We start from the raw sequence: 17,500 nt of genomic DNA, 5'->3' as shown, positions 1-17,500 counted from the left end.
ATCTTCAGCTTATTTCTGTGTAATAATGTTCTATAAATATTTATAACTTTAATACTTTAATACTGACAAAATTCAATTTTATAACAGCTTATGTCTGTTCAAAGAGGTTTTATAAATATATTATGAATATTTAGATATTTTTTTGACAAAAGTCCTTTTCATAACAGCTTATGTCTGTTGAAATAAGCTTTTGTAAATATATTATAAATATTTACTTTTTGACAAAATGTCTCTTTATAACAGCTTATGTCTGTTGAAATAAGCTATATATATATATATGTGTGTGTGTGTGTGTGTGTGTGTGTGTGTAGGTTTATGTCAACTTGAACCTGACCAATATGTCATTTCTGACAGATTATAATTGTTTTAAATATACAGTTTTTAAAATATTTATGTAGGCTAATGTCACCTTGCCCTTGACAATGACAAAATTCCATTTTATAACAGGTTATGCCTGTTGGAATAACACTCTATTAACATTTATGTAGGTTGTTTCAACGTGACTTGAAAAGTCCTCTTTATGACAGGTGACACCTGTTGCAATATGCTTTTAGTTGTGTTTATATTTGTGTATGTTTATGTCATCCTAAATGGCTAATGTAGGTGTTATGTCACGTGTTTGGAAAATGTAGCAGGAGTATAGTGCTGGGATTTGGAGTTTCTTTCTCCTCTTCAGTAACATAAAATAAGTTTTACTGTATAATGTGTTCATAATTAAATGGTTAGAAATAGATAAGTAGAGTTATGACACAGTATTAGGCGTGTATGTAGTGTAATAGCAGTGAAATGGGGTTTCCATGTCAGGTCTGAGGACTTCATCACCATTTCCAGATGGAATCTGAGTAGTTATTTGTGTTGCACAGGAAAAGATAAAACTTCTATTTTTCTTGTCAGCTCAGTTGGAAGGTTGTTCAGGATCTTTGGACCCTCCCTCTCCAACGCTGGCCGAGGCGTGGCCGAATTAGCCGGATTGAAAAAACGTAACTGTAGTAGAAAATGTAATGGCGATTTGCGCCGTGTAATTTATTCAAGCCCGTCGCAGCTGAGGCTGTCTGGAACATTCCTAAGAAAACACACAATAGGGCTACATATTGGACTGAAATTACAAGCTAGGACTTTTTCCAAATGTGGAACCTTCTGGAAGAATATGTGACTATTGGGCTGTCGAAGCTACAATGGGATTTAATAGATTTAAAACTCTTGGGCTTTGAGAGCTGTAACTACAGAATAGAGCTTCCTGTGCATCTTCATAATTGTACTGTATGTAGAGGGTCTTTATCCTTCACGCCAGACTGCATTTGTCATCAATGAAGCACTTTCACTTTGAATAGAAGCACACTGGTTTACTTCCTGCTGTGGATTTAGCTTGGAAAAGCATGTGAACCTAATGTAGCTATCTGGACGTGCCAAGATGGAATTAAGGCTCACAGCTAGCTGTCATAAGACACGTGCACAGAATGATACAAATCCAAATATGTAAAGTCATATTATTAGATTATTAGATTATCAGAGATGCTGCTTATGAAGATCTTTAAGTCCAAATCTCAAGACTTAGCAGAAACTATGATGCATGGTGCAGTGTTTTAATCTAATCTTCCTTCTAATACAGGTCACTTGAGTCTTTTACTCTGAGATCAACATGTGGTCCAAGTCACTTACCCCCGAGCTTCAAGTTGATCCTCTAATCATTTACCTTCAAGTCAAATCTCCCTTAATAACTCTTGAGTCTTGAGTCACATACCCTTAACAATGGAACTCAAGTCACTTATTTTCAAAGTCAGTTTGACTTGAGTCTCAAGTCACTTATCTTTAATTCAGTTTGACTTGAGTCTCGAGTAGAACCTGAAGCCCAAGGTCACATATTTGAAATCCAGTTTGAGTCTGAAGTCAGCTACTGTACTCATGAGTTGAAGCCCAAGTCGCATTCAGATTCAAGTCACTTACCCTCGAAAATTTATTTGAGTCAAATTAGAACTTGTCCAGTGTAATTCTGATTAAAAGTGTTGGGATTTATATAAAATCAGTGTGTATATATATATATATATATATATATATATATATATATATATATATATATATATATATATATATATATATATATATATATTGTCCTGAGGTGTTTCTTATGGATTAAAATATCTCCCCAGTCTCTGTTTGAATGTCACTGAAATTCTTATTAAAAATGATAAATGGTATCATCCTGATCCACTTTCTCGTTATTAAAACCTCCATCTTAATCACAATCTTCTGCAGATTTAATACCTGCTTTTCAGTTGAACTAATTTGCAAGAGTTCCTGAAGGGATAAATAAGTATAAAGGATAAATAAGGGATAAATCAGATCTGCTGTTAATGTTAGATCACATGACTCGCATAAACACGCGACTGCGGCGTAGTTTTCCACTGGTTCGTTAAGCTAAACGTAACAAAAAACCCCCATCTGATTCTTTCACATGATTCACTATTTCACATCTGATTCTTTCACATGATTCACTATTTCACATCTGATTCTTTCACATGATTCACTATTTCACATCTGATTCTTTCAAGATTAATTTTTTTCACATCTGATTCTTTCTCATGATTCATTTTTTTTAAAAATGTGATTCTTCCACAGGATTTAATTTTGTTTACTTACACAATATGATTCTTTCATATGATTCTTTTAATTTCACATTTGATTCTTTCAAGATTCATTAATTCTACATATGTATATATATTGTATATAGTGTGTATATATATATATATATATATATATATATATATATATATATATATATATATATATATATATATATATATATGGGACTTCACCCTAACCCCATTGTCGATGGTAAAGAGCTGTTCTTGATGCTGCTATCTTTAGTAAAGCGGCACGTGAACCGGAGCTGGGACAGGTACGTCCTGGGCCGAGACGCCGTTACTGTACACGCTCGCAAACGAGCCATATTTTCATCTCCATCCAATTTTCTGCCGATGGTGTGATTCATGCAGCGTGTCTGTTAGGGTGAATAAAAATAGATAAATGCAATGCTGCTATTTTTTATTGATTTTCTTTCCTCCCCTGAGCCGTGGTGTACAGAAATATGACTCAATCTGTTAACAGCCAGGTTCTTGGCAGCCAGAAAGCCTCAGAGTGGGGTAAAAAAAAAAAAAAAGCTGAAATGAAAAGACAGCATTTTAATGAAGAGCTTAAATGAAGCGTGTAGCGTTAAAGTTCAGATTCAGGCTCTGTGTCGTCGTCTGTAGTGTTGAGAACGAATTGATTTATTGCCCCGTCTGTTTAACGTGACAGATTCCAGTGCTGATCAACCTGAGCCAGGACGACGACGTGAATCTGCCGGTCAAACCCCTCATATTTGCTCTGGCCATGGGAGCATGTTTAGGAGGTGAGTTACATTCCTCATCACATACTATTTAAAAACATGAAGAAGACTTTCTTGTGTTTTTTTGATCCTAGATGTGTTAAGACCTTCTATAATCATTATAACACGCTTATAATTCAGTGTCAGTTAGTAATGATTTGTTATAAGCATTTCTGGTCCTTATAATGTGTTATAAAGTTCTGTCACGAGTCATTCCAGCTCTATGAGGCATTATTAGAGCTGCCTGTAATGTGGTGTGTTGGTTTCAGCTCTTGTTTGTGATGATGTACACGAGGGTTTGTAAGATGGAGGACTGTGTACTGTGTGCTAATTCTGTTGGAAGTGTACCGTGTGACTCAAGGTCGAGTCAGAACACTGTGTGGATGTGTGCTCTGAAGAGGAATAGTGTGTGTGTGTGTGTGTGTGAGTGAGTGTGACAGCACTCTGGTCTAATAAGAGGAGGTGTGTTATTGATCGAGGTGATGCTGTGACAGAGGAGTCGGGTTCTGTCGTGTGAACATGTTGTATTGAGCTGGGTTTCTACACCACCGCAAAAAAAGCACATCCTTACAGAGACTTATTATCAAGCCCCCGTGTTCCAGCTCCGAGTCGCCCTTACGGAAAAGTCACACAGAATTCCCCCGTGAGACAGTCACTCGATTCACACGGGGTTTTGACGATTTAAAACCAAAAAAAAATCTATATTTATTTAGATTTGATTCATTAAATGAATTGATTCACATGATTCATACACAATTTATTTACTTTAATATGATTTTCAATTTTTTTTCACATATGAATACACATAAGTAATTATTTCACAGTTGATTCATTCACATTATTCATTTCTTTCTTTTTTTTTTACATTTGATTCTTTCACACGATTCATTTATTTCACGAAATCATTTCTTTTTTCATGCTATTTTCCCCCCCAAATGATTCATTTATTTTCACACGTAATTTTTTCACAAATCATCATTTTCACATTATGATTCAGTCACATGAATCATTTTTTCACATCTGATTCAGTCACGTGATTCACTTTTTCACATCTGATTCTTTCACATGAATCATTTTTTTCACATCTGATTCTTTCATCTGATTCATTTATTTTCACATTTGATTCTTTCACACGGATCATTTTTTCACTTTTGATTCTTTCACGATTCTTTTTTCAAAATTTGATTCTTCCACAGGATTTATTTTTATTTACTTTCACTATATGATTCATTCACATGATTCATTAATTTTCACATTTGATTCTTTCACGATTCATTATTTCACATCTGATTCTTTCACAATTCTTTATTTTCAAAATTTGATTCTTCCCCAGGATTTATTTACTTTCACATTATGATTCATTCACATGATTCATTTAATTTTATATTTGATTCTTTCACATGATTCACTTTTTCACATTTGATTCTTTCATGATTCATTATTTTCAGAATTCGATTCTTCCAAAGGATGTATTCACTTTCATAATATGATTCATTCACATGATTCATTTCTTTTCACATTTGATTCATTCACATGAATGATTCATTTATTAAAAAGTGAATTAACCCAAATACATCACGACTTTTTTTTTTTTTTTTTTTTTTTTAACAGACAGTTCAGTCTTTTTCACATTTTGATTCTTTTTTAGTGTTTGATGACACTAATGATGACACTTGATGATTTTTTTTTTAATTTATCCATTTTTATTATTTCCTCCACATTCCTCCAGATTTTGCTTTGTGGTCACATGATGCCACACAGGATTACCAGCACTCACATGTTTGGGATTTCCTCACATAATCACGTGTGAAGTTAAGAGATTAAACGATAAGTCCAGGACGTGTCGAGATTCTGAGAAGATCTGGCGTAAATCTGCTGCATCACTGTTCAGATCTTTAAGCTCAGACCAACTCTGATGGTCTGATTGACCCGGAGCCCGAGCGAGCGGGATTTTCCCCTCCCTCATTTCTGTAAATCACAAATGGAGCTCGTTCTATTTCTCATTTATTTCCAAAATAGCTGCGCGGCCCACAGGTATCGACGCCAGAGCAGCGTGTCGTCTTCATCAGAAAGCAATCGTGTCTGAAGTGGAGACAGGAGTACCTCTCTGTAGAGCGCATCAACCAGACGCAACGAAACACTGCTTTTTTCCCCACTGAAAATCATTTCTCTTACATTTTCATGTTCATCCTCCTGAGTGACTTATTTTGGAAAATATTGCAGCGAAAATTAGCCGAGAACTCATGATGTATGGCATTGGGTTCTAGGGCTCTGATTGGTCAGATGTTGATTAATTCTCGCAGGTCTATATTAATGCACTCACTCCAACACTTAACTGTTTCCATAGCAACAGCTATGATATTCTAACCTTGAGTAGCAGCTAATACCGATACCCAGGCGAGATATATATATAATTTTAAAAATCTAAATTAGCCTTTAATCTGAATTTGCATTAGAAATCCACAGCTAAAATCACACACTGGACCACACTCAGTCCAGGGGTTTTGATAAAATTGGATTTTGTATGGATCTAAATCCAAGCTTTTTCTTTAAAGCTCTGCGAATTCGTTCTGGTTTATTTTTCCTCTGATATCCAACACTCCATGTCTTGCTGGTCCTGTATCGATCCTGTTCCCGGGTATCGGATCAGCACAGTGTCCAGTAGCCCTCGCTCACAGGGTCGTGTCCGGCAGATGTGATGTTTCTGTATCATATAAGGAAGGAGGGTCCAGTGAAAAAACACTCTGGAAAGAGGAAAATAATCAGCTTGGGGTTGGGAACTCTGTTTCATTAAGCCCCTCCCCCAAGTCATTTGCATTTGTTAAATACAGTACATTTATTGGTAGCTTTATTCAGAGACCTAATGAGTTGAACTGTAAAGCATTGACATTGAGCATTATTCTTTAACATTAATTCATCTGCAGTCATTATCGTTAATTGTTTATTTGTTTATGTTTACAGGGAACGGGACGCTGATCGGCGCCTCGGCGAACGTGGTGTGCGCTGGAATCGCAGAGCAGCATGGATATGGATTTTCCTTCATGGAATTCTTCAGGTATCGAACCTTAAACATTTTGTATATTCTGTGTTATGTTGTAAACAGTTTTATTTAGATCTATGTTGCACATTTTAAAGAATCGCTTTTTCCTCGACGTCCTCACGCTGGATTTAAAACCAAACCTGGTTGCACGGGTCACTCACTGCTTACCGTTCACAGATCTGTTGAGGATCTGAGGAAAATCATCATGCTAATGAAATAATATGTGAATCAACTACAACTCAGAATGTTCACATTGGATTTTTTCACATGATTCACTTATTTTCACATTTGATTCTTTCATGTGACTCATTTATCACATTTGATTCATTCAAATGATTCACTTTTTCATTTTCAAGTTCGATTCTTTCACATGATTCACTGTTTTCATATGTGACACTTTGACGATTCACTACTTTCACACAATTCTTTCAAGATTCATTATTTTCTCAATCTGATTCATTCACTTGATTCATTTACTTTCAGATTGGATTCCTCCACAGGATTAATTTATTTTCAGATTTGATTCACTCATTTTCACATTTGATTCTTCATTTGATTCATTCACATGATTCACTTTTTACACATGTAATTTCCCCATTTTCAAGTTTGATTCCTTCACGAATCACTATTTTCACATGATTCCCCCATTTTATGTTTGATTCTTTCATATGATTCACTGTTTTCACATGTGATTCTTTCACGATTCACTATTTTCACATTAGATTCATTCACATGATTCACTACTTTCACATGATTCTTTCATGATTCATTATTTTCTCAATCTGATTCATTCACATGATTCGTTTACTTTCACATTGGATTCGGTCTCAGGAATCATTTACTTTCACATTTGATTCATTTTAGAACCTGAGATTTTATCAATTTAAGCAGAACCCGGTGTTAGATCTCACTCTCACTGCTGACTGTTCACATTGCAGGAGAATGAGAGGAAAATCACCATGCTAATGAAATTCATGCCAATCAACTCAAACTCGATATATAAACCCGGAAAAATAGAAATAAAAAGCCTCTCCATCTGTCTGTAATTTTGCGAGTGACAGATCTGGGTTCAGAGCGAGAGACTCGTAGACTCCACATTTGACTCCAGATCGACAAATACTTTTGAATGTTGAGAGGAGAAAAAAAAAAAAAAAAAATCCAATCAACCCACTGATTAGCTCTTGAGAAAGTGTTGCTGAGAGGCTGGCGGAGATATTCACCATCGCATCTTTGTGTTTTTTGTTTTTTTTGGCTCCCCGCGAGCTGCCACCTGCTTGATGAAAGTGCATTCCGAGTTAAAGCCCAAGCTTCCCGGAGTCTGGCGCTTTCCCAGCTGGAAGCACAGCAGTGGTCAATAGTGAAAAGAGGAATCTGAATGCCTGTCTGATTGAGCTGTAAAAATCCCATGATGGGAATGTGTGTGTGTGTGTTGAATTAGAAGGAAGACTCAAGTAACCTGAGTAATAAGTAAGTAATTATATAAGAAATGTGTGTGTGTGTGTGTGTGTGTGATGGAAACAGAGTCACTGTCACCACCATGATGTTGATCTTTATTCCTCTTATACCACACCAAGGCAGCATCATGTTTTTTATTGATCTTATTCAGTTTCTCTCACATGATTCTTTCACATGATTCACTTATTTTCACATTTGATTCCTTCACATGACTCATTTTGCCTTTTACAATGGATTTTCCACATGGTTGCTATTTTTACATTTGATTCTTTCATATGACTCATTTTTCACATTTGATTCCATCACATGATTCATTTATTTTTACATTGGATTCTTTCACATGATTCATTTACTTGGACATTCCTCTCACATAATTTATTTGTCGTATTTAATTATTTTGCCTAATTCACAATTTTCACAATTGACTCTTTTGCATGATTCACTATTTTAACATTTGATTCTTTCATATGACTCATTTATTTTCACATTTGATTCTTTCACATGATTCACTAGTTTTAAATCGGATTCTTTTACAATTTATTATTTTGCAATTTGATTCTTTCACATGACTCATTTATTTCCACATTCGGTTCTTTATTTTCGTAAATGTTTCCATAAACGAGCGTCTCGTTAAAGAAAACATCACCATAGCAACGTTACCCTCTGCTTTTTTTATATAAATATCTGCTCTAAATCTGAATCTGAATGGTCTGACAGATCGGTGAAGTCTACCAGGACATTGTGTTTTATAATTATTTCCAAATTGAGGGATTTTATTCCTTCCCTATGGGAATGGATTAGACTGCAGAAAAGAACAAAATAAAAGATCTCTTAATGAAGAATATATTTCAGTATGGAGATAGAGATGATCAGCAGATAGAACTGAAAGATAAATAAAGAAGTATAATTGAGTCTTCTAGGTTGGATAACTTCCCCTGTATGTTACACTGAAACTTCCTTCAAATTATTTTCCAATTAGGAGAAATTTTAGTGCTCTCTCATTCCACTGACTTTATTTCAACAGCATTGCTACTTAGCATCTTTTTTTAGCCCGTGTTTTGTTTTCCAGCTGATTAAAAGCTCTAATATTTTAGCCAAGCTCTGAACGAGACAGATAGAGAACAGAGCCGGGTCTCACTCTCTGTTTTATTATTATTATTATTATTATTATTTACCACAAACACTCAAATTGCTCTCTGTAGAGCTTTTCATGGCTCTAAACGACTCGAGTCTTGACCCGTCACCTCCTGGGGTTCTGTAGGATCTCGAGTGTCTCGAGTGTTTGGTGTATAATTAGTTCTCCAGATCGTGACTGAGTTTCAGTTTTTTGTCCTCGTGTCGAAGAGCTGGTCATTGTGGTTATGATTGTGATGGTGATGGTGGATGAATGGTGGCAGTGATGGTGGTTGTGGTTATGGTTATGACTGTGATGATGGTAGTGGTTGTTGTGGTGGTGGTCGTGGTTATGGTGGTGTTTGTGGTGGTAGTGGTTGTTATTGCGGTGGTGGTTGTGGTAGTGGTGCTTGCTGTGGTTGTGAAGGTGGTTGTGGTGGTGGCTGTTTTGGTGGTGGTTGTGGTTATGATGGTTGTGGTGGTGGCTGTTTTGGTGGTGGTTGTGGTTATGATGGTTGTGGTGGTGGCTGTTTTGGTGGTGGTTGTGGTTATGATTGTAATGGTTGTGCTTGTGATGGAGGTTGTGGTGGTAGTTGTGATTATGATTGTGATGGTGGTTGTGATTATGATTGTGGTGGTAGTTGTGATTATGATTGTGATGGTGGTTGTGATTATGATTGTGATGGTGGTTGTGATTATGATTGTGGTGGTAGTTGTGGTTGTGATGGTGGTTGTGGTGGTGGTTGTGATGGTGGTTGTGATTATGATTGTGATGGTGGTTGTGATTATGATTGTGGTGGTAGTTGTGATTATGATTGTGATGGTGGTTGTGATGGTGGTTGTGGTGGTAGTTGTGGTTGTGATGGTGGTTGTGGTGGTGGTTGTGATGGTGGTTGTGATTATGATTGTGATGGTGGTTGTGATTATGATTGTGGTGGTAGTTGTGATTATGATTGTGATGGTGGTTGTGGTGGTGGTTGTGGTGGTGGTTGTGATTATGATTGTGATGGTGGTTGTGATTATGATTGTGGTGGTAGTTGTGATTATGATTGTGATGGTGGTTGTGGTGGTGGTTGTGATGGTGGTTGTGATTATGATTGTGATGGTGGTTGTGATTATGATTGTGGTGGTAGTTGTGATTATGATTGTGATGGTGGTTGTGATTATGATTGTGGTGGTAGTTGTGGTTGTGATGGTGGTTGTGATGGTGGTTGTGATTATGATTGTGATGGTGGTTGTGATTATGATTGTGGTGGTAGTTGTGATTATGATTGTGATGGTGGTTGTGATTATGATTGTGGTGGTAGTTGTGGTTGTGATGGTGGTTGTGATGGTGGTTGTGATTATGATTGTGATGGTGGTTGTGATTATGATTGTGGTGGTAGTTGTGATTATGATTGTGATGGTGGTTGTGATGGTGGTTGTGGTGGTGGTTGTGATGGTGGTTGTGATTATGATTGTGATGGTGGTTGTGGTGGTGGTTGTGGTGGTGGTTGTGATGGTGGTTGTGGTGGTGGTTGTGATTATGATTGTGATGGTGGTTGTGATTATGATTGTGGTGGTAGTTGTGATTATGATTGTGATGGTGGTTGTGATGGTGGTTGTGATTATGATTGTGATGGTGGTTGTGATTATGATTGTGATGGTGGTTGTGATTATGATTGTGGTGGTAGTTGTGATTATGATTGTGATGGTGGTTGTGATGGTGGTTGTGGTGGTGGTTGTGATGGTGGTTGTGGTGGTGGTTGTGATGGTGGTTGTGGTGGTGGTTGTGATGGTGGTTGTGATTATGATTGTGATGGTGGTTGTGGTGGTGGTTGTGATGGTGGTTGTGATGGTGGTTGTGATGGTGGTTGTGATTATGATTGTGATGGTGGGTGTGGTGGTGGTTGTGGTGGTGGTTGTGATGGTGGTTGTGATGGTGGTTGTGATGGTGGTTGTAATTATGATTGTGATGGTGGTTGTGGTGGTGGTTGTGATGGTGGTTGTGATTATGATTGTGATGGTGGTTGTGGTGGTGGTTGTGATGGTGGTTGTGATTATGATTGTGATGGTGGTTGTGATGGTGGTGGTGGTTGTGATGGTGGTTGTGATTATGATTGTGATGGTGGTTGTGGTGGTGGTTGTGGTGGTGGTTGTGGTGGTGGTTGTGATTATGATTGTGATGGTGGTTGTGATGGTGATGGTGGTTGTGATTATGATTGTGATGGTGGTTGTGGTGGTGGTTGTGGTGGTGGTTGTGATGGTGGTTGTGATTATGATTGTGATGGTGGTTGTGATGGTGATGGTGGTTGTGATTATGATTGTGATGGTGGTTGTGGTGGTGGTTGTGATTATGATTGTGATGGTGGTTGTGATGGTGGTGGTGGTTGTGATGGTGGTTGTGATTATGATTGTGATGGTGGTTGTGGTGGTGGTTGTGATGGTGGTTGTGATTATGATTGTGATGGTGGTTGTGATGGTGATGGTGGTTGTGATTATGATTGTGATGGTGGTTGTGGTGGTGGTTGTGGTGGTGGTTGTGATTATGATTGTGATGGTGGTTGTGATGGTGGTTGTGATAATGTTTACGCTATGAGACATGTTCTTTAAAGACATAATCCTTTTGGATTATTTATTTATTTATTTATTTTCCTTGTGCTTAGATTTATGTTTACATTTATGGCATTTGGCAATTTACACAAGTCAATAAACACAACCTGGCAACCCTGTTCTGTGTGTGAATATTGACATCCACCAGAACGTGAGGAGTGTCCTGAGCCGAACCTCTGGAGAGAAGATCAATAAACTGGAATAAATGTGATGGTGGTGGTGGTTGTGATGGTGGTTGTAGTTGTGATGGTGTTTGGTTGGTAGCTGGATGGTTGTTGTGATGGTGGTAGTGGTTGTGATGGTGGTTGTAATGGTGGCTGGACGGTGGTTGTGATGGTGATTTTGGTGCTCGCTGGATGGTGGTTGTGGTGGTGGTTGTAATGGTGTTTGGTAAGTAGCTGGATGGTTGTTGTAGTGGTGGTTGTGGTGGTGGTTGTGATGCCTGGACAGTGGTTGTGGTGATGGTTTTGATGGTGTTTAGTTGGTGGCTGGACGGTGGTTGTGGTATGGGTTGTGATGGTGTTTAGTTGGTGGCTGGACGGTGGATGTGATGGTGTTTAGTTGGAGGCTGGATGGTGGATGTGATTTTGGTTGTGATGGTGTTTGGTTGGTGGCTGGACAGTGGATGTGGTGGTGGTTGTGATGGTGTTTGGTGGCTGGACGGTGGATGTGATTTTGGTTGTGATGGTGTTTGGTTGGAGGCTGGACAGTGAATGTGATTTTGGTTGTGATGGTGTTTGGTTGGTGGCTGGACAGTGGTTGTGGTGGTAGTTGTGATGGTGTTTGGTTGGAGGCTGGACGGTGGATGTGGTGGTGGTTGTGATGGTGTTTGGTGGCTGGACGATGGATGTGATTTTGGTTGTGATGGTGTTTGGTTGGTGGCTGGACAGTGGTTGTGGTGGTAGTTGTGATGGTGTTTGGTTGGAGGCTGGACGGTGGATGTGGTGGTGGTTGTGATGGTGTTTGGTGGCTGGACGGTGGATGTGATTTTGGTTGTGATGGTGTTTGGTTGGTGGCTGGATGGTGGTTGTGGTGGTAGTTGTGATGGTGTTTGGTTGGAGGCTGGACGGTGGATGTGGTGGTGGTTGTGATGGTGTTTGGTGGCTGGACGGTGGATGTGATTTTGGTTGTGATGGTGTTTGGTTGGTGGCTGGATGGTGGATGTGATTTTGGTTGTGATGGTGTTTGGTTGGTGGCTGGACGGTGGTTGTGGTGGGGGTTGTGATGGTGTTTGGTTGGTGGCTGGATGGTGGCTGTGGAGGTAGTTGTCATGGTGTTTGGTTGGTGGCTGGACGGTGGTTGTGGTGGTAGTTGTGATAGTGTTTGGTTGGTGGCTGGACGGTGGTTGTGGTGGTGGTTGTGATGGTGTTTGGTTGGTGGCTGGATGGTGGATGTGATTTTGGTTGTGATGGTGTTTGGTTGGTGGCTGGACGGTGGTTGTGGTGGTGGTTGTGATGGTGTTTGGTTGGTGGCTGGAAGGTGGTTGTGGTGGTGGTTGTGATGGTGTTTGGTTGGTGGCTGGACGGTGGTTGTGGTGGTGGTTGTGATGGTGTTTGGTTGGTGGCTGGACGGTGGTTGTGGTGGTGGTTGTGATGGTGTTTGGTTGGTGGCTGGACGGTGGTTGTGGTGGTGGTTGTGGTTGTGGTGGTGGTTGTGATGGTGTTTGGTTGGTGGCTGGACGGTGGTTGTGGTGGTGGTTGTGATGGTGTTTGGTTGGTGGCTGGACGGTGGTTGTGGTGGGGGTTGTGATGGTGTTTGGTTGGTGGCTGGACAGTGGTTGTGGTGGGGGTTGTGATGGTGTTTGGTTGGTGGCTGGACGGTGGTTGTGGTGGTGGTTGTGATGGTGTTTGGTTGGTGGCTGGACGGTGGTTGTGGTGGTGGTGGTGATGGTGTTTGGTTGGTGGCTGGACGGTGGTTGTGGTGGTGGTTGTGATGGTGTTTGGTTGGTGGCTGGGCCCTGGCTGTGGTGGTGGTTGTGATGGTGTTTGGTTGGTGGCTGGACGGTGGTTGTGGTGGTGGTTGTGGTGGTGGTTGTGATGGTGTTTGGTTGGTGGCTGGACGGTGGTTGTGGTGGTGGTTGTGATGGTGTTTGGTTGGTGGCTGGACGGTGGTTGTGGTGGTGGTTGTGATGGTGTTTGGTTGGTGGCTGGGCGGTGGGTGGGGTGGTGGTTGTGATGGTGTTTGGTTGGTGGCTGGACGGTGGTTGTGGTGGTGGTGTGATGGTGTTTGGTTGGTGCTGGACGGTGGTTGTGGTGGTGGTTGTGATGGTGTTTGGTTGGTGGCTGGACGGTGGTTGTGGTGGTGGTTGTGATGGTGTTTGGTTGGTGGCTGGATGGTGGTTGTGGTGGTGGTTGTGATGGTGTTTGGTTGGTGGCTGGACGGTGGTTGTGGTGGTGGTTGTGATGGTGTTTGGTTGGTGGCTGGACGGTGGTTGTGGTGGTGGTTGTGATGGTGTTTGGTTGGTGGCTGGACGGTGGTTGTGGTGGTGGTTGTGATGGTGTTTGGTTGGTGGCTGGACGGTGGTTGTGGTGGTGGTTGTGATGGTGTTTGGTTGGTGGCTGGATGGTGGATGTGATTTTGGTTGTGATGGTGTTTGGTTGGTGGCTGGACGGTGGTTGTGGTGGTGGTTGTGATGGTGTTTGGTTGGTGGCTGGAAGGTGGTTGTGGTGGTGGTTGTGATGGTGTTTGGTTGGTGGCTGGACGGTGGTTGTGATGGTGTTTGGTTGGTGGCTGGACGGTGGTTGTGGTGGTGGTTGTGATGGTGTTTGGTTGGTGGCTGGACGGTGGTTGTGGTGGTGGTTGTGATGGTGTTTGGTTGGTGGCTGGACGGTGGTTGTGGTGGTGGTTGTGATGGTGTTTGGTTGGTGGCTGGACGGTGGTTGTGGTGGTGGTTGTGATGGTGTTTGGTTGGTGGCTGGACGGTGGTTGTGGTGGGGGGTGTGATGGTGTTTGGTTGGTGGCTGGACAGTGGTTGTGGTGGTGGTTGTGGTGGTGGTTGTGATGGTGTTTGGTTGGTGGCTGGACGGTGGTTGTGGTGGTGGTTGTGATGGTGTTTGGTTGGTGGCTGGACGGTGGTTGTGGTGGTGGTTGTGGTGGTGGTTGTGATGGTGTTTGGTTGGTGGCTGGACGGTGGTTGTGGTGGTGGTTGTGATGGTGTTTGGTTGGTGGCTGGACGGTGGTTGTGGTGGGGGTTGTGATGGTGTTTGGTTGGTGGCTGGACAGTGGTTGTGGTGGGGGTTGTGATGGTGTTTGGTTGGTGGCTGGACGGTGGTTGTGGTGGTGGTTGTGATGGTGTTTGGTTGGTGGCTGGACGGTGGTTGTGGTGGTGGTTGTGGTGGTGGTGGTGATGGTGTTTGGTTGGTGGCTGGACGGTGGTTGTGGTGGTGGTTGTGATGGTGTTTGGTTGGTGGCTGGACGCTGGCTGTGGTGGGGGGTGTGATGGTGTTTGGTTGGTGGCTGGACGGTGGTTGTGGTGGTGGTGGTGATGGTGTTTGGTTGGTGGCTGGACGGTGGTTGTGGTGGTGGTTGTGATGGTGTTTGGTTGGTGGCTGGACGGTGGTTGTGGTGGTGGTTGTGATGGTGTTTGGTTGGTGGCTGGACGCTGGCTGTGGTGGTGGTTGTGATGGTGTTTGGTTGGTGGCTGGACGGTGGTTGTGGTGGTGGTTGTGGTGGTGGTTGTGATGGTGTTTGGTTGGTGGCTGGACGGTGGTTGTGGTGGTGGTTGTGATGGTGTTTGGTTGGTGGCTGGACAGTGGTTGTGGTGGGTGGTTGTGATGGTGTTTGGTTGGTGGCTGGACGGTGGTTGTGGTGGTGGTTGTGGTGGTGGTTGTGATGGTGTTTGGTTGGTGGCTGGACGGTGGTTGTGGTGGTGGTTGTGATGGTGTTTGGTTGGTGGCTGGACGGTGGTTGTGGTGGTGGTTGTGATGGTGTTTGGTTGGTGGCTGGACGGTGGTTGTGGTGGTGGTTGTGATGGTGTTTGGTTGGTGGCTGGACGGTGGTTGTGGTGGTGGTTGTGATGGTGTTTGGTTGGTGGCTGGACGGTGGTTGTGGTGGTGGTTGTGATGGTGTTTGGTTGGTGGCTGGACGGTGGTTGTGGTGGTGGTTGTGATGGTGTTTGGTTGGTGGCTGGACGGTGGTTGTGGTGGTGGTTGTGATGGTGTTTGGTTGGTGGCTGGACGGTGGTTGTGGTGGTGGTTGTGATGGTGTTTGGTTGGTGGCTGGACGGTGGTTGTGGTGGTGGTTGTGATGGTGTTTGGTTGGTGGCTGGACGGTGGTTGTGGTGGTGGTTGTGATGGTGTTTGGTTGGTGGCTGGATGGTGGTTGTGGTGGTGGTTGTGATGGTGTTTGGTTGGTGGCTGGATAGCTGTGACTTTCTAAGGCATTTTTTTTGTTTTCTTTATTTAGCAGCACTTGGAAAAACAGAAATGGAGGCAGCAGATGCTGGGATAATTACTCATTCATCACCACCCCTCAATTACAGAGGAGCCAGGCCGTGCTAGTGGGCGGAGTTTCGACTGTAAGCTTTTGGGAGTAATGTGGTGCATCAAGAACAGAGCTGAGTTCATGCAGACGATGACACCAGCCCTCCATGGGATTGAATCCTGAGGTCTGATAAATAAACCAGGGCTTGAATTCCGTCGGTGTGTAATTGGGAAGCGTTGTGATGGAGCTGAGAGGAAGCAGGTCTTGGTCAGGATGTAGTGATGCCACATGGGAAATTAAACGTTTATACGCAGGTCATCTACAAACTGTTATTTAACGTTTGTGTCAGGAGAGCAGAACTGCTCAGATACGCAGCAGCTGGAATAAATGTGCTCTAATTTAAACATCTATAATCATCAAGATTCCATCAGATTATTTACTGCGTCATAAAGTAGAATATTCACCAACTGTGGGAAGAAAAATGAACCTTATTTAGGGGTGAATAATTCATCTCATGTGGTATCAGGGTTTATCCCAGACAGGGCTGACCAATTTAATGATAAATCATCCATATTGTAATAAATCCTGTCACGATACTTTTTTCCAACATATTGTAGAATTTTGGATATATTTAAAAAAAAGAAAAGGAGTGGATGGACGGATGGATAGATAAATGGAGAAGTACAGATAAATGGATGCCGGAACAATAGATGGATGGATGAATGGATGGGTGGATGGATGTACAAATGGATTGATGGGTGGACGAATGGATGGATGTACAAATGGATGTACAAATTGATTGATGAATGGATGTATAGACAAATGGATGCTGGAATGATGGGTGGATGGATGGACAGATGGATGGATGGATTGTTAAAGAATGAATGAATAGATGGATGGATGGATGGACAGATTAATGGATGCTGGAACAATAGATGGATGGATGGATGGATAATGCATAGATGTACGGATGGATGGATGTACAAATTGATTGATGGATGGATGTATAGATAAATGGATGCTGGAATGATGGATGGGTGGATAATGCATAGATGTACAGATGGATGGATGGATAATGGATAGATGGATGGGTGAACGTACAAATGTTTCAGAACCCAGGAATCCAGGTGTTTCATTCGTTTTAGGTCTTCGCTTCTTAACAAAGCTTCTTTCCTCTTTCTCATCCTGGTGTCTGCGCCAGTGTTCTAATTAATAATCGAATAAATCTGCGGCTCGTAAACAAAAAGGAAGCAAAACAAAAATGCCATTTCAAGCAAAGACAATGTTTACTGATTTAGCCGAACGTCTCCCCCGGCAACCTCTCCACGCTCACCTCGCCTAGCGAGCAGTAATTAGCATTTCCATTCACATCCGAGTCTCCAAGCCTCTCCTGCACCTCGCACCGCACCGAGGCAGCTCTCCGAGGCTACAGGTGTGCCATCTGCATCTGGCTGACAGTCAAACGCTCTCAGCAAACGGCAATCAAACACAATGAGCGGTGTTCGGGTTCAGTG

At 42.0% G+C, this 17,500-nt stretch overlaps 1 protein-coding gene across 1 annotated transcript in view; it reads left to right on the top strand.

The window, feature by feature from the left end:
• oca2 (oculocutaneous albinism II) overlaps positions 1-17,500 on the top strand; it is a 138,223-nt gene that overhangs the window by 105,386 nt on the left and 15,337 nt on the right. The window contains exons 22-23 of the mRNA XM_058401977.1: positions 3,295-3,388; positions 6,326-6,419. Coding sequence (XP_058257960.1) covers positions 3,295-3,388; positions 6,326-6,419 — 188 coding nt within the window. The remainder of the gene's footprint in view (positions 1-3,294; positions 3,389-6,325; positions 6,420-17,500) is intronic.

This window comes from Hemibagrus wyckioides, linkage group LG11, assembly GCF_019097595.1.
Source record: "Hemibagrus wyckioides isolate EC202008001 linkage group LG11, SWU_Hwy_1.0, whole genome shotgun sequence".
In the NCBI taxonomy this organism is placed as follows: domain Eukaryota; kingdom Metazoa; phylum Chordata; class Actinopteri; order Siluriformes; family Bagridae; genus Hemibagrus; species Hemibagrus wyckioides.
The sequence above is the reverse complement of the archived record's forward strand: the minus strand, read 5'-3'. Positions and strand labels throughout refer to the sequence as shown.